We start from the raw sequence: 25,914 nt of genomic DNA, 5'->3' as shown, positions 1-25,914 counted from the left end.
ATGGGGAGGAGAGGAACAAAGAAGATTCACAGAAGAGCAAGTGGGCATGGCCAATGAACTGGAGGCCAATGTCCAACCTCACTACCGAACGGGGAGAGACAAGGCACAGGATGCTGTAGTAGTGTTCATCCCCTTGGGATGGGCAATGGTCCAGGCTGAATAGGTCCAAACGCTGCTCAGCCAGTGGGGGCACACAGGACCGCTCCCACGCTGCTGGTGGGAGAGAACAGGGCTTCAGCCACTCACAGGAGATAAGGGATTAACAATGCCTGTTCGTGGCAGTGATGGGCACGGCCCAAGTCCTAGCAGGGCCACTTCCTGGTGTACACCACAGTGCCTGTCTCACCGACAGCGGCTCAGACATGCTTGTGGGGTGCTGGCAGCAGCAGCGTCTCTAACAGCCCCCACCCTGAGAGCAGCCTGAACGCTCACCCATAGGATCTCAGACAAATAGACCAAGGCTGTGAGTGATCAGCAAGGAGGGTAAGTGAGCTGTGCCTTTGGGAAAAACCTTGGCCAATAAGGTCTGAGTGGGGAAAGCAGGCTGTCAAAAAAGAGCATGCCGGGAAAGGAAAGAGAAGGGGACCCTTCCGGAGGCCCTGCTTGTCCTCTGACTGATAGAGAGGCTGTCCACATGGGCCCTGACTCTCATGACTGCTCAGAGGCAGGGGGAGCGAGACTCATGGGACTGAAGCTCTGTTGCAGCTGAGGCAACAGTGCCCTGGTGCAGTGTCCCCGGAGGCAGGCAGCAACAGAAAAGGAAGGGACCTACGGAAGGCTGACCTGTGAGCCAGACAGCTGGAGGCCTCTGGGGAGGCAAGGCACCCATCGTGCTGCTGTCAGGGCCAAGAGAGCAACGTCCCAGAGCTGGTCTGGCTGTCCAGGGCACAGTGCGCGGTGAAAAACTTGAGCGCCCTGCTTCCGGCACCCTGGCTGTTCCTTGGCACACTCCCGACAGAGATCCCAGAGACCCCAATCTGGTTTGTGACAACAAGGGACAGGTATTTGCCCAAGCGCGGGCAGTAAGATACAGGACAAGGGACTGGGCTCTAAGCAGTGGAAACCCGTTTGTGAGACTTGGGTCTTGCAGCTCAGACAGAAGACAGAGAAAGGCACCAGTGGATCCTCAGCTAAGTCACCCTCCTGTGGGCTGGCCACTGGCATCAGGGCAGCAAAGCACATAGGGCCGATGGTGTGACCACTGTGGGCCCAGGATGGTGGCCCTTTCCAGCAGGATGGGCGGCACCCACATGGAGGATCCTCCCTGGGTTGGTGTGCATGAGCCACAGGTGAGCGCGCGTGGTATCCACTCCAGGACATCACACCTGGGCCAGGTGCTCCTCCATCTAGCCACCTAGCCCCGGGACTGGCCCAGTCCAGGGTGGGGATCAGAAGAGGAGGGGCAGGAGCAGAAGCCCCAGCTCGAACAAACACAGAGCTGCACAGCTGGCAGGCGCACCGCAGGCCACTTTCTGGAGACTCGGGGCGCAGACCACCCTCCCCTTAAGCTGGGAACCCAAGGGCACGTCCAGGAGGAGCTGGGTTCCGGGCAGAATCCCGGGATGGAGGGCCAGGTGGGGAAAGTCAAAGTCAGTCCTGGGGACTCGGGCCACTGACTCCCAGATCCAGGGCTATGGGGGGCAGGGTGGGGGTCGGGGGGTGTCACCTGTGCTAGGGCCGGGGGCGGGGGCGGGGAGAGGAGCAGGTGACGTCACCCGCGGCCCCCGGGTCCCCGCGGCGGCAGCAACAGCCCAGCCGCGTGACCAGCGCGCGCCAATGGCCCGGCGGTCTCCGGGGCGACGCGGAGGGTCCGCGCTCCACCGCCACCGCACCCCGCCCCGAGTCCGCACTGCAGAGAGCGGTGGCGAGCAGGCGCCGGCGCACTGGCCCACGTGCCGGAACCGGAGAGCCAGAGCGAGAGCGAGAGCGAGACGTAGCGTGAGCGAGACAGAGCGGGGGAAGCGACGGGCGCCCGACCCTGCCACCGCCGCCGCCCTGCCCAGCCCCGAACCCTTGCCGCTGGGACCCGGACCAGGAAGGACTCTGGCCCAGAAGAAGGTACCAGACCCCGCCCGGGAGGGGGCGCTTAGCCCCGGGAGACCCCGCCGCCCTGCTGCGCCCTGGAGCGACTGTGCAGGCTTCGGGGGATTGGGGGTGCGGGGGGGCGGTGTGTGGAGGGGGCCTCGACCCACGGGGGCCCGCGGGGGTCGGGGCCTGGCCGCAGAGGCGCCGCCGGAGGTGGGAGGGGATTGGGGGCGGGGCGGGGATCATTAACCTCGCTCTCGCCCCGTTCGCATTCACAGGCTGTGGAGACCCGGGCTGCTCTCCCTGAGCTCTAGGCTCCAGGCCCAAGTTCATTTCCCCCTCCCCCGTGCCAGCCTCGTCTGCTCCAGAAACCGTTTCCTGCCCCTAGTGTCCGCCCAGTGTGGCCGAAATTGCGGGTGATGGCGGTGACGATGCTGCAGGACTGGTGCAGGTGGATGGGCGTCAGTGCTCGGAGGGGCCTGCTCATCCTGGGCATCCCGGAGGACTGTGATGAAGCCGAAGTCCAAGAGTCCCTGGAGGCTGCCCTGTGGCCTATGGGCCACTTTACCGTGCTGGGAAAAGTGTTTCGAGAGGTGGACAATGCCACTGCAGCCCTGGTTGAGCTTGACCGAGAAGTCAACTATGCTTTGGTCCCCAGGGAAATCCCAGGCACCGGGGGCCCCTGGAACGTGGTCTTTGTGCCTCCTTGCTCTGGCGAGGAGTTTCTTGGTCATGTGTTCCACTACCTGGAGCAACAGGGGCAAACAGTGGAAAACGTGGCTGGCGCCCTGGGCCTGGAGCTGCGCAGGGTGTGCTGGCTCCAGTCAGTCAGTCAGGCGATCCAGCCCTGGGTGGAGACAGTGAGGTACCAGCGCCTGGGTGTGTTTTCTGGGAGGGAGCAGCCAGCCCCTGGGGAGGAGTCCTTTGAGGCCTGGCTAGACCACACCACTGACATGCTGCATGTGTGGCAGGGGGTCTCAGAAAGGGAGAGAAGGAGGAGGCTGATTGAAGGGTTGCGAGGGACAGCCCTGCAGCTTGTGCACGGGCTCCTGGCAGAGAACCCAGCCAGGACTGCCCAGGACTGTCTGTCGGCCCTGATCCAGGTATTTGGTGACAACGAGTCCCAGGCCACAATCCGGGTGAAGTATTTGACTGCTCAGCAGCAGTCAGGTGAACGTCTCTCTGCCTTCGTGCTGCGGCTGGAAGTCCTGCTACAGAAAGCCATCGAGAAGGGGGCCCTAGTGAGGGCCTCTGCCAACCACGTGCGCCTGAGGCAGCTGCTCACCAGGGCCAACCTTATTGAGCCTCTGGAAGAAGCGCTGAGGAAGCTGAGAATGGTCGGGAGGCCTCCAACTTTCCTGGAGATCCTGGGGCTCGTTCGGGAGTCCGAGGCATGGGAGGCCAGTCTAGCTGGGAGTGTGAGAGCCCAGGCAGAGGAAGGAGCCGGTGCCCAGGCTGATGCTGGAGCCATTGCTGAAGCAGAGGATGAGAAGGTGGAGAAGGTGGGAGAGGAGGTGGAGGAGCAGGAAGAGGAGAGGGAGGAGGAGGAAGAGGAAGACCAGGGCTATGACCACGCCCCTGCAGGCCTAAGCCAGGCAGGACCCACGGAGGCCCCTGGGGGCCCCATCCCAGCCCAGATGGGCAGTGTCTCTGGGGAGGGCCCAGGAGGTCCTGGCTGGAGACCAAGGAGCCTTGCCAGGGCCGGAGCGCAGGAGGCCACCGAGGAGCCCCCACTGGAGGGGCTCAAGGCCATCTTGGAGGAGTCGGGAAATGAGGATGGGGCAGAGGAGACAAATCACCCCACGTCCTCCCAGGGAAAATAGGATCAGAAGGCCCAAGGGCCTCCACTGCTTTCAGGAAGCAGAGCCCTGGAGGCAGGGGGAGGCCAGGCCAGGGTCACCACCTCACCCCACAGCGGGAGCAGGGCCCAGTGAAGGGCCCGCTCAGCCCAAAACAAACCCCCTCGGCCAAGGGGCCCTGGCCACCACCACCAGCCCCTCCAAGTGACCTGAATGACCACATTTGCCACCAAATGGGGCAGGGAGGGGCGTCCCTCCCCATGGCAGCATCACCCCCAGCCTCAGCCACACCCCTGCCAAGTCAGGTAGCCAGCCCGGAAGCACCCCTAAGAGGCCAGCCCTGGCCTAGATGAGGGCACCTGAAGACATCTGCCTCTCACACTCAACTGGGAGACAAGTCAGAGGGAAAGAGGCCACCGGAAGGGTGCCAGCTGCCTAGCTCTCCCAGCAGGGAGACCCCACCCCATCCCATCCACCATCCCCGGGCAGGCTGCTCCCTGTCCTTGGGAAGCCCACCCTTATCTGTAAGTACCTTAAGTGACCAGGCTGTCAAGCAAGAAGCCACCCCCACACTAGCCAACCTTCCTGTGCAAATCTGTGAGTGTGTGTGTCGACCCCGGGCGGAGGTCCTGGCCCACCCGGTCAGACACCTCCACACCCAGGCACGTGCTGTGAGCTTCCGTGCCACCCAAGGCTCTGCTCACTCCTGTGCAGGGTCTTGAGCTCAACCTCTGCTTTCTCGGTGTTGATCAAGGCCAGCTGCCTGCCGCTTGTTCTCGTGGACATGTGCGTGTTCTTTTCTGAGCAGTCCTTCCCCAGAGGCCCCGAACCCAGTCAGTCCTAGGAGCCCAGAGAAAGGGTGGACGGCGAGGGAGTGCCTGTAGCTCACGCTGTGACCGGGACTTTGGCCTGGGCCAGGAGGAACTGGATCAGGACGGAGATGGGGGTGGGAGGTGCTGGGGACTATGTTTTGACGTTCAGCTCCTGGTGTTACCTGGCACTCAGTTTCCTAAGCTTGGTGGCGTGTTCCCTGTTGTGCTTCCCAGTGTCCTGTGACTGTCCTGTGCCAGCCATAGGGAAGGGCCACCCCACAGCGGTTTGTCCCTGGAAGGGCTCTTCCCTGAAGTGGCTGGGCATTGCCAGAGGCCCCGGTCCTGGCAAGAGGCAGATCTGGGGCCCTCAGGAAAGGAGAACATGGCAGGAGGGCCCCGGGGTGGGGGACAAATGAGGAACCTCGTCAGGAGCCCGGGACCTGTGGTCTCAGGTGGTCGCGGGTAGTTCCTGTCTGTGATGTCATCCCCTTCTCTTCCATGGTTTCAGCAAATGTTTGATGCAATAAATTTCATGGATGTTCCCCCTGAGTCCCTCCTCTGCTGGGATGGGAGGGGGCGATGGTGTCCGGGTTAACATTGGGGAATGGGCAGGGAAGGGACCCTCAGTGGGGGGCTGTAGGATGCTTTGGGTGGGCGGGAGCCGGGCGACAGGATGCTGGTGGGTTTGGGGAGCAGTGGCCACCTGGCTTCCCAGGGCACTCACGAAGCCCCCAGGAAGAAGTGGGTTGGGCGTCGAAGGCAGCCCGTGTGTGACACAACAGACACCACCCCAAGCCCCAGGATCTTGGCAGCAGGGGGCAGGGGCCTCAAGGCATCCAGAGGGATGACCACCTGTGCAAGACCAGGCAGGCAAAGCAGGTTAGGGCAGGGGACCAGAAGGGCCCGGGCATGAGGTTAGATGGCTCTGCCTGCAGGTGCTTGCAGGAATCAAGAGGGCAGAGGGTGGAGTTCACTCACCCACCCACCCACCGGGTTCACCTGACCCTGACAGTCACCCACAGGTGGCCAGCCCCATCTGACACACCAAAGCCTGCAGCAACCATTTCACAATGTTTATATACATCAAAACTTTGTACACAATAAATATATTATTTTTTCAACCATACCTCTATAAAGCTTGGGAAAGGGACCAGATCATGACTTGAAGAGGAGACTTTACTTGAAAGGCTTCTTGCAAGAGGGAAGGGAGGAATGTTGCAAAAGGGGGGACACTTGGATTGTGAGATCCACAAGCTTCCTGGGATTAGGCAAGAAGCAAAGGAGTAAATAAGCCTGATTAGGGAATGTTTTACCGGGGGCAGCCTCTTCTTAGAAGGGGCAGTTAAGGCTCTCTGCTGGCTTAGGGCAAGGATACGCCAAAGTTCAGGGGTCTGGAAAAAGAAGAAAACATTGTCTAGCAAGTATTTTGTTCCCGTTGCTCAGTAGGAACACACAGTTCAGATAATCATTTGGGAGACAAAGAACAGGAATGTGGGTAAATAAGGAGGCATCTGCTGAATCTCCTATGAGGAAAGAAGTTTATTTGCAGAACGCTGTTACTGGAACACTTAACAACATTGTTGTTGTTTTAAAGTAGGAGCTGAGAAATAGAAGACAGTCAGCTCTTGGCATGGCATTCGCTGCTGTGATACTGTGACACAGATGGCTGTGTGGTGGCTTCAAAGAGGTGTGGTGGGTTGGTGCTCTGAGAGTCCCTAGGTAATTTCCCACATGGAATTTGTGACTCTGGAGGGATTATGTGACCATTTTCTCCTCGCCAGGAGATTGATTTCAGACTCTTTATGGTGTGTGTTACATGTGTCTCACCCATAGCCTTTTCCAGAATAGCCATTTGGGGCCACTCGGTAAACATGGAAGTCTTTCCTCTGTGGAAGAAACCTGCTTTGGGAAAGGGCAGGAAGCATTTTGGTTACTAGGTTGTTAACACTTTTGCAGGAAATAGAATACAGGAAAATAGGATTTCTTGATAGCTGTCTGTCAGTGAGCCCTGAAAAATTTCGTGTGCCTGTGAAATGCAGGAAGCAGCTGTCACCAGCCCTCTGCCCCAAGAACTCTGCCTAATAAAAACCTCATGCCTGTTTATTGCAGCACTATTCACAATAGGCAAGTTATGGAAACAGCCAAGATTCCCCAGCACTGACGAATGGATTAAGAAAATGTGGTATCTATACACAATGGAATTTTATGCAGCCATGAAGAAGAACGAAATGTTATCATTCGCTGGTAAATGGATGGAATTGGAGAACATCATTCTGAGTGAGGTTAGCCTGGCCCAAAAGACCAAAAATCGTATGTTCTCCCTCACATGTGGACATTAGATCAAGGGCAAACACAACAAGGGGATTGGACTATGAGCACATGATAAAAGCGAGAGCACACAAGGGAGGGGTGAGGATAGGTAAGACACCTAAAAAACTAGCTAGCATTTGTTGCCCTTAATGCAGAGAAACTAAAGCAGATACCTTAAAAGCAACTGAGGCCAATAGGAAAAGGGGAACAGGTACTAGAGAAAAGGTGAGATCAAAAAGAATTAACCTAGAAGGTAACACCCACGCACAGGAAATCAATGTGAGTCAATGCCCTGTATAGCTATCCTTATCTCAACCAGCAAAAACCCTTGTTCCTTCCTATTATTGCTTATACTCGCTCTACAACAAGATTAGAAATAAGGGCAAAATAGTTTCTGCTGGGTATTGAGCGAGGGGGGGGGTGCGGAGTGGGTGGTAAGGGAGGGGGTGGGGGCAGGGGGGAGTAATGAACCAAGCCTTGTATGCACATATGAATAATAAAAGAAAAATGAAAAAAAAAGATAATAGGAAGAAGCCATATATTATTAAAATTATGTATGATATGTCAAATTTAATTAGTAAAAGCTTAAGAATATTTAAAAAAAAAAAAAAAAAAAAAAACCTCATGCCTGTAATCCTAGCTACTCAGGAGGCAGAGATCAGAAGGATTGGTATTCAAAGCCAGCCTGGGCAAAATAGTTCCCGAGAACCCAATCACAAACAAAAGGGCTGGTGGAGCGGCTCAAGGTGTAAGGTGTAAGCCCTGAGTTCAAACTCCAGTACCACAAAAAAAAAAAGAAACAAGAAAGAGAGAGAAAGGAAGGAAGGAGAGAGAGAGAGAGAGAGAGAGAGAGAGAGAGAAGGAAGGAGGGAGGGAAGAAAGGAAAGAAAGAGAAAGAAAGGAAGGAAGGAAGAAAAAAGAAAGAAAGAAAGGAGGGGCCATAACTTTGAGTTAGGAAGCTCCCACTAGACCTGTACTTTTCACCTGCCCACAACTTTGCGCTCGGCCCTGAATTTTGCGCTCTGCACTGCACTTTGCGCTCGGTCCTATATTTTGCTCCCAGCCCTGTGCTGACAATTTGAATATGGAAATGAAAACGATTGTCAAGCCAATGAAAAAGAGACATGTGGAACCCAAGCCGCAATGACTCCTGGGCCCAGCATGACACGTGGTGGGTCTGGCGTGGCTGTTGAGACAATAAACAGCTAAACTCAGACCTACTCTGCCATATAAATGGTTTCCCAGCAGATTCAAATTCCCTGTGCTGTCCCAGGGGGTACAGGGTAGGGTGAGGATCCCACTTTCGGGGGTGTGGGGGGAGGGGGAGACGACCGCTCCAGAGCGCAGACGCAAGTGGGTCGTGTGCAGCTCTGTGGTCGGAGGGCGGGGAGGTTGTCCACTTATATAAATTGTTGCAACCTCAGTCTGGCCCTTTTTGCAAGGCTGCAGAAGCGGCGGCACACGCAAGGACGCCGCGTCTGTAGGAGTTCTGTCCCGGAGGCACCTCCAGCAGGTACGGTGCTGAGCTCCTGGCCCAGATGGTAACCCAGATCATGAGTTCTCAAGACCCTAGTGCCCCTTCGCTCTTCTCCACGGCATCCCAAGAGCTGGTGGCCATGGGTTTCCTCTGGAAGTGGGATCCCGCTAGATCAGACCCCATATCCCACGGGCTCGCTGCCATTTCTAGGCATCGAGACCCACCTGTAAGGTTTTTCTTTTTTTTTTTTTTTTTTGCCAGGGGCCGAGGGTTGGGGGAAGACCCGGAGGGTGGGGGAATGGGGGGGCGGGGCGGGGGTAGTGGGGGGCGGGGCTCAGCCCCCTATCCTTTGCCTAGTCCCACTGACCAGATATATCGCTGCTTGGAAATGTGGGGTATGTGGATGAGAAATAGATGTAAACTAGTATGGGGCATGTTAATTAACTTTTTCATGAGACTGGCCCCCATAAGTTGTCCGGGCTGTCCTAGAACTCCTGGGCTTAAGCAATCCTCCTGCCTCAGCCTCCCAAGTAGCTGGAACCACCAGTGCAGTTTCTAACAGTTTTTAGACAATGAAGTGGGGTTGGGGAGCTTGGACATAGGAGCATAGATGGAGGTGAGACCTGGCTGCAGGGGTGCAGCTTGTGGGGGTGGGATTTGAAGTGAGATTGGGGGAGCAGCGGGACCCTAGGGTCCCTCTGCCTCAGGGCTGGTGCCCAGCTGAGTAATTACTCCTATCACTGGGAGGGGTCTTGTGAACACTTGTGCAGACTCCGAATTAGCACAGCCTGTGCAGGGGGCACATGCTGGAAAGAACCATGGTAAAAATAGCTCTGCCTTGCCTTGGAAAGGTCCAGTGGCCAAGGACCCTGCCTGCAGCCTGGCCAGAAACTGCTTGACTAGTTAGAACTGGAGAGCAGACTGAGCATCTAGGGCCAGTACTGTCACAGCATCTGCCCTCTAGTGGGGCCCCACGCCGCAGTGTGAGCAGCTGGTGAGGGGGGCTATGTTAGGAGGGGAAGGGGCTGCGTGCCAGGGTTCAGACTGCAGGGCAGGGCCACACCTAGAGCGTGAGATGTCCATTTCCAGCAAGGTGGCAGTAGAGACCCTTCTGGGTTCCTTTTCTGTCTCTCATTCCAGCTTGCACAGTTTGAAACCATAAGCTCTTGTTTTCTCAGCACCCACTTCTCCACCGCTGCTCACCCCACCTCCCTGTCCCGCTCCCATCCCCCTTGTTGCTAGGATGCTTCATTGGTTAGCAGCCAGTAACATCACCTGTTGCTCCTCATGGACCCTAACCTTACCATGACACACCCTATGATAGAAACTCAAGGTCCATGCTGTTCTGGGTATCCATAGCAACACTACACACCCACGACTCCCACCACATTGCTCAGAACTCCGGCCATCTTTCTCATCTGTCACTCATTTCCTCAGAGGGGAGCTCCACATCTGCTGCCAGACTAACCATCAGTGAAGAGGTTGTTGGGTGACCTGGACCCGAACAGCCCCAAACAGGGAGTGGGAGATCCTGCTCTCTGCTGCCAGGAGGGCTTTTTCAGTGTCCTACCTCCTGACATTGGCTTTTCTACTACAGGCACATGCAGCAGAGCACCTGCACTTCCTAGGAAGACCCCACAGGAGAAGGAGGTCAGGAGAGTGGGGTGAGGTTGGGGGAGCTTTGCCTGGGAAGACCCTCTGTAAGAGGATTGCAGGAAGCCTGGGGAGCAGGGACTACATCTCTGAGGGGAGGTGTGGACAGACAAGGGGCTCTTGGTGGGGGCGGGGAAAGCATTAACGATGCTCTTACCCCATTTGCATTACAGGCTGTGGAAACCTGAGACACTTCTGCCTTCCTACTTGGCATTGCCTTAAAATTATTGGAGTCCTGTTAAAACCCTGAGCCTATCACTTCTTTAATATTAGATCAGGCCATAGAGAGTGGGAGAAATGGCTGTGACACTGTTAGAAGATTGGTGCAAGGGGATGGACCTGGACCCCAGGAAGGCCCTGCTGATTGTGGGCATCCCTGTGGACTGTAGTGAAGCAGAAATTAAGAAAACTGTGAAGGCAGGTTTACACCCTCTGTGTGCTTACAGGGTGCGAGGCAGAATGTTCAGGAAGGAAGACAATGCTAAGGCAGTCTTCATTGAACTGGCTGACACTGTCGATTATGCAATGATACCCAGTCAGATAGCAGGAAATGGGGGCACCTGGGAAGTGGTGGTAAAACCCCGTAACCCAGATGATGAGTTTATCAATAAGCTGACCTGTTTCCTGAAAGATGAGGGCCGGAGAATGGTTGATGTAATCAAAACTCTGGGGTATAGCACCCTCCCCACGGAAGGCACGGAGCCAGAGAGCTTGGATGAAGTCAAACCACTAGCTTTTCCACCTCTGTGTGAAAGCATGTGGTACCGAAAACTGAAAGTGTTTTCGGGAGGTCCTAGCCCAGGCCCAGGTGAAGAGACCTTTGAAGCCTGGGTGGAGCAGGTCACTGAAATGATGCAGATGTGGCAGGTGTCAGAGGTAGAAAAGAGGCGGCGCCTTCTAGAGAGCTTACATGGCCCCGCACTAGCAATCATGAGGGTGCTCCAGGCCAATAATGACTCCATGACTGTGGAGCAGTGCCTGGATGCCCTGAAACAGATCTTTGGAACTAAAGAGGACTATAAAACCTCTCAGTTCAAATTTCTTCAGACTACTCAGAAGGCTGCAGAGAAGGCCTCTGCTTTCTTGCTGCGCGTAGAGCCCTTGCTACAGAAAGCCATTCAGCAAAGCCCATTGTCAGCACGAAGTGCAGACTTAATTCGCCTTAAACATATCCTAGCTCGGGTCTCCATGACCCCTGCCCTCCGGGGCAAGCTTCAGCTCTTAGATCAGCAAGGGTATGCACCCACTTTTCTGGAGTTAATGAAGCTCATTCGAGATGAAGAGGAGTGGGAGACCACCATGATGGTGATGAAGGAGAAACAAAAGCAAGTGGGAAAGGGTCAAAGGGGCTCTGGGCAACAGGCAGAAGAAAGCAATCTCCTGGAAACTCAGGTTATTGTGCAGGTGGGGTCTTTTAGTGAGAGCAGCACCCAGACCATGCAGGAAGGGCTTCCCCCATCACTGAAGCGCAGGCGAATTCTGTGTAACTATAACATAAAGGGAGAAGAGCATAGCCAGACAGTGTGTCCCAAGGCTGAAAATCAGCTGGCCGAGCAGAAAGCACAGGCTAAAGTGGAAGATTTGGGAAACGAGTCGGGGGCTGGGGCCATGAGCCAACCCAAGCCCTAGGAACCAGAGGCTCCAGAGATACTGATACTCCTTCCCTTGGCAGGCAAGAGACATGTCTTGAGACAGGGAAGGGGCAGCCCAGACAAATAGCAGGGACCCTGAGTGAGGAAGAAGAGCAGGGCATCCAGGCCCAGGAAAGGCACTCCAACCCTCCACCAGTTGGGAAGGAATCCACTAACCAAGACCAAATTCCAGCTAGCTCCATGACGGCCAGACACAGGGACCACAGGAAATGCCAGAAAATAAAGCAGGAAGCTGGTTCACCCAGCCCACAGGATGTCCGAGACTCAAGAGGGCACTCCAGTGAAGTAGAGCCAGAAGGAGGGGGCGCTGGGAACTCTGATGGAAGGATGACCACAGGCCCTGGGGCCACATGGATAAAGGAGGAGCCTGCCTCAGGGCTGCCCCAGCCAGAAGCCAGGGCCTGGGAGCCAATGCTGCAAGACAGACAGCAAATGCTCTGGAGGGGAGCCCGCAGGGTTCCACCCATCCTCAGAATCATCTATACAGCTCTAGGAGAGCCCCAGGAATGCAGCACCCATGACCCCCTTTGTGAGTAAAGGCTAAATCCCTGTATCCAAAGGCCCTGGGAGCCCAGAGCCATCCCAGAGGCAGTTTTTACCACTGCCGCCTTACAGGGCTATGTGGGCAAAAAGACTGAGGAGACCCCAGGCAGGGGCATGGAGTTCCTGCTGGGCCAGTCTCCTCCAAGCTAGCTTGGGAATGAGTAGGTGTATAGAGCAGTTTGTTCAAAAGGAACAGGTGGAAGAGGAGCAGGAGGAGGAGGGAGGCCTTGGTGGGGGTGGTTTTGTTCTGTTTTGTTTTTGTAGGGTGGCTGGAGAACTGGAGAGAGTGAGCTGGGAGAACCTCGGCCTGGCTTGGTGAACTGCAATTCAGCAGCTACCAAGGCCAAGGTCAGCTCGAACCCTGCAGACTCAGGCTGCAGACCTGGAAGACCCACTGAGCGCCTCTGAAAATGATATGGCCAAAGAAGCTGTCTAAAGGGTCCAGCTGCTCTGAGCTTCCATGCCAGCCAGGGCTCTGCTCACTCCTGTCCAGGGTCATGAGCTCAACCTCTGCTTTCTCGGTGTAGATCAAGGCCAGCTGCCTGCTGCTTGTTCTCGTGGACATGTGTGTGTTCTTCTCTAAGCAGTCCTTCCCCAGAGGCACCAGGAGCCCAGAGAAAGGGTGGACGGCGAGGGAGTGCCTGATGCTCACTCTGTGACTGTGACTTTGACCTCGGCCAGGAAGAACTGGATCGGGGTGGGGGAGTGTTTTGACCTTCCATTCCTGTTGTTACCTGTGACTCAGTTTCTTCAGCTTGGTGGGGTGTTACCTGCTGTTCTTTCCAGAGTTCTGTGACTGTTGTCATGTGCCATCCATAGGGCAGGGCCACCCCACAGCGGTTTGTCCCTGGGAAGGGCTCTTCCCTAAAGTGACTGGGCATTGCTGGAGGCCCCGGTCCTGGCAAGAGGCAGATCCAGGGCCCTCAGGAAAGGAGAACGTGGCAGGAGGGCCCCAGAGTGGGAGAAAAATGAGGAACCTTGTCAGGAACCCCAGGAGGAGGGGGGAGCCTGGAACCTGTGGTCCAAGGTTGTCGTGAGGAGTTCCTGTCTGTGATGTCATCCCCTTCTCTTCCATGGTTTCAGCAAATGTTTTGATTCAATAAATTTCATGGATGTTCCCCCTGAGTCCCTCCTTTGCTGGGATGGGAGGGGTCGATGGTGGCGGGTTAACATTGGGGAATGGGCAGGGAAGGAACCCTCAGTGGGGGGCTGTGGGATGCTCTGGGTTGTCAGGAACCAGGTGAGAGGATGATGGTGGGTTAGGGGAGCAGTGGCCGCCTGGCTTCCCAGGGCACAAACAAAGCCCCCAGGAAGAAGTGGGTTAGGCATCAAAGGCAGCCCGTGTATGACACAGCAGACACCACCCCAGGATCCTGGCAGCAGGGGGCAGGGGCCTCAAGGCATCCAGAGGGATGACCACGTGTGCAAGACCAGGCAGGCAAACCAGGTTAGGGCAGGGGACCAGAAGGGCCCGGGCATGAGGTTAGATGGCTCTGCCTGCAGGTGCTTGCAGGAATCAAGAGGGCAGAGGGTGGAGTTCACTCACCCACCCACCCACCGGGTTCAGCTGACCCTGACAGTCACCCACAGGTGGCCAGTCCCATCTGACACACCAAAGGCTGCCCCCGGTAAAACATTCCCTAATCAGGTTTATTTACTCCTTTGCTTCTTGCCTAATCCCAGGAAGCTTGTGGATCTCACAATCCAAGTGTCCCCCCTTTTGCAACATTCCTCCCTTCCCTCTTGCAAGAAGCCTTTCAAGTAAAGTCTCCTCTTCAAGTCATGATCTGGTCCCTTTCCCAAGCTTTATAGAGGTATGGTTGAAAAAATAATATATTTATTGTGTACAAAGTTTTGATGTATATAAACATTGTGAAATGGTTGCTGCAGGCTTTGGTGTGTCAGATGGGGCTGGCCACCTGTGGGTGACTGTCAGGGTCAGGTGAACCCGGTGGGTGGGTGGGTGAGTGAACTCCACCCTCTGCCCTCTTGATTCCTGCAAGCACCTGCAGGCAGAGCCATCTAACCTCATGCCCGGGCCCTTCTGGTCCCCTGCCCTAACCTGCTTTGCCTGCCTGGTCTTGCACAGGTGGTCATCCCTCTGGATGCCTTGAGGCCCCTGCCCCCTGCTGCCAAGATCCTGGGGCTTGGGGTGGTGTCTGTTGTGTCACACACGGGCTGCCTTCGACGCCCAACCCACTTCTTCCTGGGGGCTTCGTGAGTGCCCTGGGAAGCCAGGTGGCCACTGCTCCCCAAACCCACCAGCATCCTGTCGCCCGGCTCCCGCCCACCCAAAGCATCCTACAGCCCCCCACTGAGGGTCCCTTCCCTGCCCATTCCCCAATGTTAACCCGGACACCATCGCCCCCTCCCATCCCAGCAGAGGAGGGACTCAGGGGGAACATCCATGAAATTTATTGCATCAAACATTTGCTGAAACCATGGAAGAGAAGGGGATGACATCACAGACAGGAACTACCCGCGACCACCTGAGACCACAGGTCCCGGGCTCCTGACGAGGTTCCTCATTTGTCCCCCACCCCGGGGCCCTCCTGCCATGTTCTCCTTTCCTGAGGGCCCCAGATCTGCCTCTTGCCAGGACCGGGGCCTCTGGCAATGCCCAGCCACTTCAGGGAAGAGCCCTTCCAGGGACAAACCGCTGTGGGGTGGCCCTTCCCTATGGCTGGCACAGGACAGTCACAGGACACTGGGAAGCACAACAGGGAACACGCCACCAAGCTTAGGAAACTGAGTGCCAGGTAACACCAGGAGCTGAACGTCAAAACATAGTCCCCAGCACCTCCCACCCCCATCTCCGTCCTGATCCAGTTCCTCCTGGCCCAGGCCAAAGTCCCGGTCACAGCGTGAGCTACAGGCACTCCCTCGCCGTCCACCCTTTCTCTGGGCTCCTAGGACTGACTGGGTTCGGGGCCTCTGGGGAAGGACTGCTCAGAAAAGAACACGCACATGTCCACGAGAACAAGCGGCAGGCAGCTGGCCTTGATCAACACCGAGAAAGCAGAGGTTGAGCTCAAGACCCTGCACAGGAGTGAGCAGAGCCTTGGGTGGCACGGAAGCTCACAGCACGTGCCTGGGTGTGGAGGTGTCTGACCGGGTGGGCCAGGACCTCCGCCCGGGGTCGACACACACACTCACAGATTTGCACAGGAAGGTTGGCTAGTGTGGGGGTGGCTTCTTGCTTGACAGCCTGGTCACTTAAGGTACTTACAGATAAGGGTGGGCTTCCCAAGGACAGGGAGCAGCCTGCCCGGGGATGGTGGATGGGATGGGGTGGGGTCTCCCTGCTGGGAGAGCTAGGCAGCTGGCACCCTTCCGGTGGCCTCTTTCCCTCTGACTTGTCTCCCAGTTGAGTGTGAGAGGCAGATGTCTTCAGGTGCCCTCATCTAGGCCAGGGCTGGCCTCTTAGGGGTGCTTCCGGGCTGGCTACCTGACTTGGCAGGGGTGTGGCTGAGGCTGGGGGTGATGCTGCCATGGGGAGGGACGCCCCTCCCTGCCCCATTTGGTGGCAAATGTGGTCATTCAGGTCACTTGGAGGGGCTGGTGGTGGTGGCCAGGGCCCCTTGGCCGAGGGGGTTTGTTTTGGGCTGAGCGGGCCCTTCACTGGGCCCTGCTCCCGCTGTGGGGTGAGGTGGTGACCCTGGCCTGGCCTCCCCCTGCCTCCAGGGCTCTGCTTCCTGAAAGCAGTGGAGGCCCTTGGGCCTTCTGATCCTATTTTCCCTGGGAGGACGTGGGGTGATTTGTCTCCTCTGCCCCATCCTCATTTCCCGACTCCTCCAAGATGGCCTTGAGCCCCTCCAGTGGGGGCTCCTCGGTGGCCTCCTGCGCTCCGGCCCTGGCAAGGCTCCTTGGTCTCCAGCCAGGACCTCCTGGGCCCTCCCCAGAGACACTGCCCATCTGGGCTGGGATGGGGCCCCCAGGGGCCTCCGTGGGTCCTGCCTGGCTTAGGCCTGCAGGGGCGTGGTCATAGCCCTGGTCTTCCTCTTCCTCCTCCTCCCTCTCCTCTTCCTGCTCCTCCACCTCCTCTCCCACCTTCTCCACCTTCTCATCCTCTGCTTCAGCAATGGCTCCAGCATCAGCCTGGGCACCGGCTCCTTCCTCTGCCTGGGCTCTCACACTCCCAGCTAGACTGGCCTCCCATGCCTCGGACTCCCGAACGAGCCCCAGGATCTCCAGGAAAGTTGGAGGCCTCCCGACCATTCTCAGCCCTCTCAGCGCTTCTTCCAGAGGCTCAATAAGGTTGGCCCTGGTGAGCAGCTGCCTCAGGCGCACGTGGTTGGCAGAGGCCCTCACTAGGGCCCCCTTCTCGATGGCTTTCTGTAGCAGGACTTCCAGCCGCAGCACGAAGGCAGAGAGACGTTCACCTGACTGCTGCTGAGCAGTCAAATACTTCACCCTGATTGTGGCCTGGGACTCGTTGTCACCAAATACCTGGATCAGGGCCGACAGACAGTCCTGGGCAGTCCTGGCTGGGTTCTCTGCCAGGAGCCCGTGCACAAGCTGCAGGGCTGTCCCTCGCAACCCTTCAATCAGCCTCCTCCTTCTCTCCCTTTCTGAGACCCCCTGCCACACATGCAGCATGTCAGTGGTGTGGTCTAGCCAGGCCTCAAAGGACTCCTCCCCAGGGGCTGGCTGCTCCCTCCCAGAAAACACACCCAGGCGCTGGTACCTCACTGTCTCCACCCAGGGCTGGATCGCCTGACTGACTGACTGGAGCCAGCACACCCTGCGCAGCTCCAGGCCCAGGGCGCCAGCCACGTTTTCCACTGTTTGCCCCTGTTGCTCCAGGTAGTGGAACACATGACCAAGAAACTCCTCGCCAGAGCAAGGAGGCACAAAGACCACGTTCCAGGGGCCCCCGGTGCCTGGGATTTCCCTGGGGACCAAAGCATAGTTGACTTCTCGGTCAAGCTCAACCAGGGCTGCAGTGGCATTGTCCACCTCTCGAAACACTTTTCCCAGCACGGTAAAGTGGCCCATAGGCCACAGGGCAGCCTCCAGGGACTCTTGGACTTCGGCTTCATCACAGTCCTCCGGGATGCCCAGGATGAGCAGGCCCCTCCGAGCACTGACGCCCATCCACCTGCACCAGTCCTGCAGCATCGTCACCGCCATCACCCGCAATTTCGGCCACACTGGGCGGACACTAGGGGCAGGAAACGGTTTCTGGAGCAGACGAGGCTGGCACGGGGGAGGGGGAAATGAACTTGGGCCTGGAGCCTAGAGCTCAGGGAGAGCAGCCCGGGTCTCCACAGCCTGTGAATGCGAACGGGGCGAGAGCGAGGTTAATGATCCCCGCCCCGCCCCCAATCCCCTCCCACCTCCGGCGGCGCCTCTGCGGCCAGGCCCCGACCCCCGCGGGCCCCCGTGGGTCGAGGCCCCCTCCACACACCGCCCCCCCGCACCCCCAATCCCCCGAAGCCTGCACAGTCGCTCCAGGGCGCAGCAGGGCGGCGGGGTCTCCCGGGGCTAAGCGCCCCCTCCCGGGCGGGGTCTGGTACCTTCTTCTGGGCCAGAGTCCTTCCTGGTCCGGGTCCCAGCGGCAAGGGTTCGGGGCTGGGCAGGGCGGCGGCGGTGGCAGGGTCGGGCGCCCGTCGCTTCCCCCGCTCTGTCTCGCTCACGCTACGTCTCGCTCTCGCTCTCGCTCTGGCTCTCCGGTTCCGGCACGTGGGCCAGTGCGCCGGCGCCTGCTCGCCACCGCTCTCTGCAGTGCGGACTCGGGGCGGGGTGCGGTGGCGGTGGAGCGCGGACCCTCCGCGTCGCCCCGGAGACCGCCGGGCCATTGGCGCGCGCTGGTCACGCGGCTGGGCTGTTGCTGCCGCCGCGGGGACCCGGGGGCCGCGGGTGACGTCACCTGCTCCTCTCCCCGCCCCCGCCCCCGGCCCTAGCACAGGTGACACCCCCCGACCCCCACCCTGCCCCCCATAGCCCTGGATCTGGGAGTCAGTGGCCCGAGTCCCCAGGACTGACTTTGACTTTCCCCACCTGGCCCTCCATCCCGGGATTCTGCCCGGAACCCAGCTCCTCCTGGACGTGCCCTTGGGTTCCCAGCTTAAGGGGAGGGTGGTCTGCGCCCCGAGTCTCCAGAAAGTGGCCTGCGGTGCGCCTGCCAGCTGTGCAGCTCTGTGTTTGTTCGAGCTGGGGCTTCTGCTCCTGCCCCTCCTCTTCTGATCCCCACCCTGGACTGGGCCAGTCCCGGGGCTAGGTGGCTAGATGGAGGAGCACCTGGCCCAGGTGTGATGTCCTGGAGTGGATACCACGCGCGCTCACCTGTGGCTCATGCACACCAACCCAGGGAGGATCCTCCATGTGGGTGCCGCCCATCCTGCTGGAAAGGGCCACCATCCTGGGCCCACAGTGGTCACACCATCGGCCCTATGTGCTTTGCTGCCCTGATGCCAGTGGCCAGCCCACAGGAGGGTGACTTAGCTGAGGATCCACTGGTGCCTTTCTCTGTCTTCTGTCTGAGCTGCAAGACCCAAGTCTCACAAACGGGTTTCCACTGCTTAGAGCCCAGTCCCTTGTCCTGTATCTTACTGCCCGCGCTTGGGCAAATACCTGTCCCTTGTTGTCACAAACCAGATTGGGGTCTCTGGGATCTCTGTCGGGAGTGTGCCAAGGAACAGCCAGGGTGCCGGAAGCAGGGCGCTCAAGTTTTTCACCGCGCACTGTGCCCTGGACAGCCAGACCAGCTCTGGGACGTTGCTCTCTTGGCCCTGACAGCAGCACGATGGGTGCCTTGCCTCCCCAGAGGCCTCCAGCTGTCTGGCTCACAGGTCAGCCTTCCGTAGGTCCCTTCCTTTTCTGTTGCTGCCTGCCTCCGGGGACACTGCACCAGGGCACTGTTGCCTCAGCTGCAACAGAGCTTCAGTCCCATGAGTCTCGCTCCCCCTGCCTCTGAGCAGTCATGAGAGTCAGGGCCCATGTGGACAGCCTCTCTATCAGTCAGAGGACAAGCAGGGCCTCCGGAAGGGTCCCCTTCTCTTTCCTTTCCCGGCATGCTCTTTTTTGACAGCCTGCTTTCCCCACTCAGACCTTATTGGCCAAGGTTTTTCCCAAAGGCACAGCTCACTTACCCTCCTTGCTGATCACTCACAGCCTTGGTCTATTTGTCTGAGATCCTATGGGTGAGCGTTCAGGCTGCTCTCAGGGTGGGGGCTGTTAGAGACGCTGCTGCTGCCAGCACCCCACAAGCATGTCTGAGCCGCTGTCGGTGAGACAGGCACTGTGGTGTACACCAGGAAGTGGCCCTGCTAGGACTTGGGCCGTGCCCATCACTGCCACGAACAGGCATTGTTAATCCCTTATCTCCTGTGAGTGGCTGAAGCCCTGTTCTCTCCCACCAGCAGCGTGGGAGCGGTCCTGTGTGCCCCCACTGGCTGAGCAGCGTTTGGACCTATTCAGCCTGGACCATTGCCCATCCCAAGGGGATGAACACTACTACAGCATCCTGTGCCTTGTCTCTCCCCGTTCGGTAGTGAGGTTGGACATTGGCCTCCAGTTCATTGGCCATGCCCACTTGCTCTTCTGTGAATCTTCTTTGTTCCTCTCCTCCCCATCACAAGAGACCTGTCATTGGCCTGTTTCCAGGAGAAAGTTCCGCGTCAAGGTCAAAGGCATTCACATTTTGTACACCCAGCTATTGCCCTGAAGCAGGCCACGTTGGAATTGGCCTCAGAGTTGGACTTTGGCTTGCACGTGTGGTCTTGAGAAGAAACGTGTGGCTACTATCACAACCTGGCTTCTTCAGTTGGCCTAGTGTGTCTAATCCCTCCCTTTCTGCAACTTCACGGCCTAGTCGGCCTGTTCTAATGCAGGCCAGCTGCTGCTCCTAGCGTCCACTGTAAGAATTTCTATCCCCTGGGGCTGGGCGTGGTGGCTCAGGCCTCTAATCCCAGCTACTGGAGAGGCGGAGATTGGGAGGATGGGGGGGCGGTTCCAGGTCAGCCCAGGCAAAAAGTTAGCGAGACCCCATCTCGACAAGCTGAGAGTGGTGGCGCACAGCCGTGATCCCAGCTATGGGGGAGGCCACAGGTAGGAGGACTGTTGTCTGGGGCCAGCTGGATATCTGAAAGATATCTAAAGCAAAAAAGGGCTGAGTGCACTGGAAAAAACAAACAAATCAACAAATAATTTCCATCTACTGAGTCTCAGTGTTAGACCCGTCACGGTTTACATACCACACGTTGTCCCCTTTAGTGATTTGCCTGTGATGCTCCTGGGCTCCTTCCTCAGAGAGGGCATCCTATGGGAACATACATAGGCAGGTCTGGTGTCACCAGCTGGCCCGGCTGGCCTGCGGGCTGACTTTTAACCCATTTCCCCTGTTTCCAGCCTTGCCTCTTCTCACTCTCTCTCCCTCCCTGCCTCCCTCCCTCCACTCTTTCCTTCCTTCCTTTCTGGCTGACTCCAACTCCAGGACTCTCTGGCTCTGCCCGGGGAGGCTCATTCCCCTCCCTCTTCACCGAAGCCTGGGTTGTGACACCTCTACTGTCTTTCCTTTGTTACTTCTCTGCCCCCATTGTCTCCACCTCTCAGCACAGTTGGCTCTCCCTCCTTCTCCAAACCCTTTTTTTCTGGCCTTCTGTGTCTCTCTCCTCCCACCCTCAGACCACTCTCCTCCCTCTCTTCCAGCCTTTCTAATGTCCTCCTACCTCCTTCCTCTGCCTCCTCCTCCTCCCCCTCCACCTCTTTTGAGGCAGCTCATCAAGGTGGAGGAGGGCTCCCAGCCTCAGCCCTGGAGCATTCAGTGCCTGCTTGTGATGTTCCTTGTCTGGATGTGACCTCTCCACCCCCTGCCCCCCTCCCCCCACCCCAACCCGGTCCACCCGCTCTCATCAAACTGACCCCCTTGGATGCCCCAGGGGAATTTCAGAGTTCACATGTCCAAACTGGAGTGCTTCGTCCCCCTCAGCACACCTGCTCCTTCCCTGGGTTTCCCCATCTGCCCACAAGGGCTCTGCTTTCCACCTGCTTGCTGAAGCAAAGATGGCAGATGTCATGGGTTCAATTGTGCCTTCTTCCCCCTGCCTCCCAAATTTGTAAGTGGGAGTCCCAGCTCCTGCTACTTCGGGATGTGACTTTATTTGGAGATCTTGGTTTGACTAGCCAAATTTAGATGAGGTCAACCTGGAGGAGGTGAGTGCCAGATCCAATATTTGAGGTTTCATGAGGACTGGTGTCCTCATGTAAAGGGATATTTTGGACACTGAGACAGACACGTCCATGGAGAGGATGTCATGGGAAATTTGGATTGATGCTGTTGCCAGCCAAGGAAAGCCTGACATTCCCAGTTATGAACTCAAATTAATGGAATAAATTCTCCCTTAGAGCCTTCACCTGATGTCATCCCTCTGTATCCTTCCTTCATGAGAGGTATGTTTCAACCACTATTGGATGTCCTATGAAGTCTGAGGTGAACGTTTTTTTTTTTTTTTTACTATTTGGAGAACACATGTTCGTAGAACGTCTGCATATCTGTGTATATGGTTTTCTTTATCAATGTTATCAGCGGTCTGGCATGTTGGCTCATGCCTATAATCACAGATGCTCAGGTGGTAGAGATCAGGAGGATCACAGTATGTGTCTAGCATGTGCGAAGTGTTAGAGAGACCACATTTCAGTAAGGAAGCCAGGCCTCCTTGCCTATACCTATCTTACTAGCTACACAGCAAATGTAGATATTCAGATCATGGTCCCAGTCCAGTCTCTAGCTGAAAATTAAGGAGAATGGGCTCCAGGCATTCCTGTATGGTATGAAGCCCTGTGGTCAAACTGAGTACCACCAAAAAATAATTATTTTAGCGTATAGTTGCCTTATAAAGTATCCCCTGAATTGCTAAATATTTACAGGAGAATGGAAAATCAATATTCCCAATGAGACTCACGTAAGATTTTCATATCACCTTTATTCATAAATTAACTACAATGGAATCACGCCACATGCTGTAGAATGGTTAAGGGCCATTCTGTGACCCTCTCCACCGTCTTAGAATACAATGATGAAGATGTGTGAAGTGCTGACCCTTGAAGCCACATGGATGCATCTTTCAAACTTTATGTTCAATGAGTGAAACTAGACAGAACTATTAAACTGTATGATTCAATTTCTCAGAAATGCAAGACCAGGAAAACTGATGTGTGGTATGGCAAATTTTGAGGGGTATTTTCTGTGGAAGATTAGATGGGACTTGGCATGATCTCAGAGGTGTATCTGGGAAAGCTGTGATGATTGTATTTGGCGACTACTAAATCTATGCAATTTTCAACATTCATGGATCTCTATGACTTAAAATAGGCAGTAGTTAAGTGACTTATGTCTTCTGCAGTTGTTACAGAGCACCTCATTCCACTGTGTTTGCCAAGGAAGGAACTCCATGTGTTCATCTGTTTCTTTTCTTTTCAGGGGCTCACACTGGCTTGGCAGGGACTCTACCAGTTGAACCATTCCACCAGTCCTCATGTGCTTGTCTGTTATTGTAACTATCTGCCTGTCTCACAGGTTGGTCATGATACTCCTCTGTGAGTATCATGGTGTAATGTATTGAAGATTAAGTTCCTGCATTCACATCTGATGATACCATGTCTGAACCATGAAGCATTTAGTGTATACATGAGTACTGCACTCCTATCCAGACTCTGCCTCTTGTAATGTGCAGAATAAACTATTCCTTATCCATCAACGGGATCTATCCCTAGTGTCCTGGTGTCCATTCAGGTAATAGTAAAAGATTTTTCTATGCATGTCCTTTAAGGAAATGATGCAACAGAGGTACAAAGGATGAACAAATAGTCATTGGTTGCTTGTTCCAGATCAGGTACCATTTAGGAGTTCAAGGGTATGGGTGGTGATTGCAACAGGAAAGATACACGAAGCTAACTAATTTTTTAAAACTTCTCTGGAGCCTGGCAAAGACAATTATCTTAAAATCCATGACTCTTAATTATTGGAGCCAGGCATTTAAAACAGGAAAGTGTCCCCAGAAAACACTAATGACATTTTTCATTGAAAAAGAAAAAACAATTTTAAAATTACATGGAACCACAAAAGGCCTTAAATAGCCAAAACACTATTGGGAAAGAAAACAAAGCTGATGGCACCAGACTTCTTGATTTCATAAAACATTACAGCGCTACGATAATCAAAACAGCATGGTTCTGTCATAAAAGCAGACACATAGACCAATGGAACAGAAAAGAGAGCCCAGATATAAATCCATACATCTATAGCAAACTGATTTCCAACAAAGGTGCTAAGAACACATAATGGGTAAAGGGCTGTGTCTTTAATAAATGGTGCTGAGGAAACTGGATATCCACATGCAGAAGAATGAAATTTGATGCTTTTCATACACCATCAACTCAAAGTGAATTAAAGAGTTAAATAGAAGACCTGAAATGATAAAACTAAGAGAAAACATAGGGGAAAAGCTCCTTGGCACAGGCATTGGCAACATTTGTTTGAATGTCACATCAAAAGCTAAGGCAATAAAAGCAAAAATAGACAAATGGGCTTACATCAGACTAAAAATCTGCACAACAAAAGGAAATAATCAACAAAATAAAAAGGCTACCTATGGATTGAGAGAAAATATTTATGGGCTGTATATCCCATAAGTAGTTAATATCCAAATAATAGAGTTCATACAATTCAATGACAAAAAGCAAATAACCCCTGAAACAATTTGATTAAAAAGTAAACAAAGGAGTTTGATAGATTGTTCTCCAAAGAAGATATACACACGACCAGCATGTATATGAAAAGGTGCTTAGCATCACTAATCACTAGGAAAATGCAAATTAAGACCACAATGAAAGACCACCTCAGTCCAACTAGGATGACTGTTATTAAAAAGAAAACAGAAAACAAGCTTTGGAGAGAATGTGGAGAAAAGTGAAGTCTTTTGCACTGTTGATGGGAATGTAAACTGGTGAAGCCATTATAGAAAACAGCACAGAGGTCCCTCAAAAAATTAAGACTAGAATTACCAGGCTGGTTGTATAGCTCAAGTGGTAAAGCACCTGCCTAGCAAGCACAATGCCCTGAGTTCAAATTGCAATACTATCAAACCAACCAAAACAAAACAAGAGAACTGGACCTACCATATGACCCGGCAGTTCTCTATCAAATCTATGCCCAAAGGAAATGAAATCAGTACCATGGAGAGATGTCTGTGCGCCCATATTCATTTCAGCATTATTCACAATAGCAAGGTATGGAATTAACCCTAACTGTCCATCAAAGGATAATGTGGGGCGTGTGTGCATGTGTGTGCTTATTATTCATCCTTAAAAAGGACACCCTGCGTTTAGCAACAACATGGATGAACCTGAAGGACATTATGCTAAGTGAAATAATCAGACACAAATGCACTGTACTGCTTACACGTGGAATCTAAAAATACCTCAAATACGTACAAAGAGTAAGCTGGTGGTGACTAGGGTGGGGAGACAGAAATGGGAAGATGTCGGCCAAAAGGCACAAAGTTTCAGTCTTATAGGATGAATAAGTCTAGAGACTTAAGGTGCAACATGAGAACTATCGGTAATAATATTGAATTGTATATTGGAAATTTGGGAAAATATATCTTAGCTGCTCTTATCCTGAACCCTATTATGCTTCTCTGCAATAAAAACATAGGAACAGATGGAAATTTATGTTATTTTTGTGACCCTAAGACTTCAAATTTTGTAAAAATTATATCACAATTATTATTTGCTCAAAAATAACAAAAATTGTTAAACAATTATGAAAAATGAAAAGTAAAATTTGGTTGGAAATGAATCTTTAAATGAGATTTAAATGAAATTTTTTCAATGAATTAACATATTCTGGACAAGTCTGAGGCAGGATTCCACTTAAATTTTAATCCTCCTTATCATTTTTACCACAAGAAGTGGATGAAGACAAAAGATTTATTGCAGCATGTTATTTCATTCTTCCAATTCCTTCCATGATATCCACCAGTGATCACACAATGATCTCTCATCAAAAAATGCTTTTTAGGCTGGGTGTGGTGGTGCATGTCTGGCATTTCAGCACTTAGAGGCTGAGGCAGGAGGATCATATGTTCATGGCAAGCCTGGGTTATACATCAAGACTCTCTCTCAAACAAACAAAGATTTTTAAGATCTGTCAGTTGACAATACAATTAAATATTAGTTCCCTTTGGAAATAATTGAAAGCCACCTAACATGCAAAAGACTATTACTCAGTCATGAAGCCCTTGGTTTTGCAATTTCTGAGAAACATACCAAAAAGAGCTTCATGAAGAGATGGCTATAGATTCTGTCTTTGAGGTTCTTAATCTGATTTACTCAGGAAAGACTGAGTACATTGAATATCAGTTTAAGTTCACATTTCACAATAGTTTGTGATAAAATGCTCTTACCTTATACATGTCTTAAAAATATTTTGTCAAAACCTTAAAGCTGCATATTTAGCTCATTCAATATATGGTATTGAATAAAACTTAGGTGGGAAAAGCAGTCAGTATTGTCATACAAATGAGCCAAATCAGCCTTCATTTCTGTCAGATGGTCTGACTTTGTTTTTCAAATTAAATAACTGTGTTAATATGCAGATTGAAGGATATTTTTAAACCACTAAGAAATACGTTATAGAA

The 25,914-nt window shown here is 54.1% G+C and overlaps 3 protein-coding genes across 6 annotated transcripts; 2 read left to right on the top strand and 1 right to left on the bottom strand.

Annotated features, from left to right (window-relative positions):
• Nucleotides 1–1,799: 1,799 nt before the first annotated feature.
• LOC141419600 (paraneoplastic antigen-like protein 6B) lies at nt 1,800–5,178 on the top strand. 2 transcript variants are annotated; one of them, XM_074062682.1, is made up of 2 exons: nt 1,800–2,058; nt 2,414–5,178. In XM_074062682.1, exon 2 carries the CDS (start codon nt 2,445–2,447, stop codon nt 3,846–3,848), a length of 1,404 nt encoding a protein of 467 aa, XP_073918783.1. In that variant the 5' UTR covers nt 1,800–2,058; nt 2,414–2,444; the 3' UTR covers nt 3,849–5,178. The 2 variants fall into 2 exon arrangements, with proteins under 2 accessions (XP_073918783.1, XP_073918782.1); XM_074062681.1 differs by having other exon boundaries at nt 1,801–2,058; nt 2,304–5,178.
• Nucleotides 5,179–8,386: 3,208 nt separating this feature from the next.
• LOC109675602 (PNMA family member 5) lies at nt 8,387–13,377 on the top strand. 2 transcript variants are annotated; one of them, XM_074062862.1, is made up of 3 exons: nt 8,387–8,459; nt 10,021–10,073; nt 10,250–13,377. In XM_074062862.1, exon 3 carries the CDS (start codon nt 10,374–10,376, stop codon nt 11,703–11,705), a length of 1,332 nt encoding a protein of 443 aa, XP_073918963.1. In that variant the 5' UTR covers nt 8,387–8,459; nt 10,021–10,073; nt 10,250–10,373; the 3' UTR covers nt 11,706–13,377. The 2 variants fall into 2 exon arrangements, with proteins under 2 accessions (XP_073918963.1, XP_073918964.1); XM_074062863.1 differs by lacking the exon at nt 8,387–8,459 and adding an exon at nt 9,465–9,904.
• A 1,293-nt stretch (nt 13,378–14,670) lies between these two features.
• Nucleotides 14,671–18,044, bottom strand: LOC141419603 (paraneoplastic antigen-like protein 6B). Of its 2 annotated transcripts, none has more exons than XM_074062695.1 (2): nt 17,791–18,044; nt 14,671–17,435 (listed from the first exon to the last, which is right to left on the bottom strand). In XM_074062695.1, the coding sequence occupies exon 2, from the start codon at nt 17,402–17,404 to the stop codon at nt 16,001–16,003; it is 1,404 nt and encodes a 467-aa protein (XP_073918796.1). In that variant the 5' UTR covers nt 17,405–17,435; nt 17,791–18,044; the 3' UTR covers nt 14,671–16,000. The 2 variants fall into 2 exon arrangements, with proteins under 2 accessions (XP_073918796.1, XP_073918795.1); XM_074062694.1 differs by having other exon boundaries at nt 14,671–17,545; nt 17,791–18,043.
• Between the last annotated feature and the right edge of the window lie 7,870 nt (nt 18,045–25,914).

Source organism: Castor canadensis, chromosome X, assembly GCF_047511655.1.
Source record: "Castor canadensis chromosome X, mCasCan1.hap1v2, whole genome shotgun sequence".
NCBI classification, from domain to species: Eukaryota; Metazoa; Chordata; class Mammalia; order Rodentia; family Castoridae; genus Castor; species Castor canadensis.
This window is presented reverse-complemented; position numbering and strand designations above follow the sequence as displayed.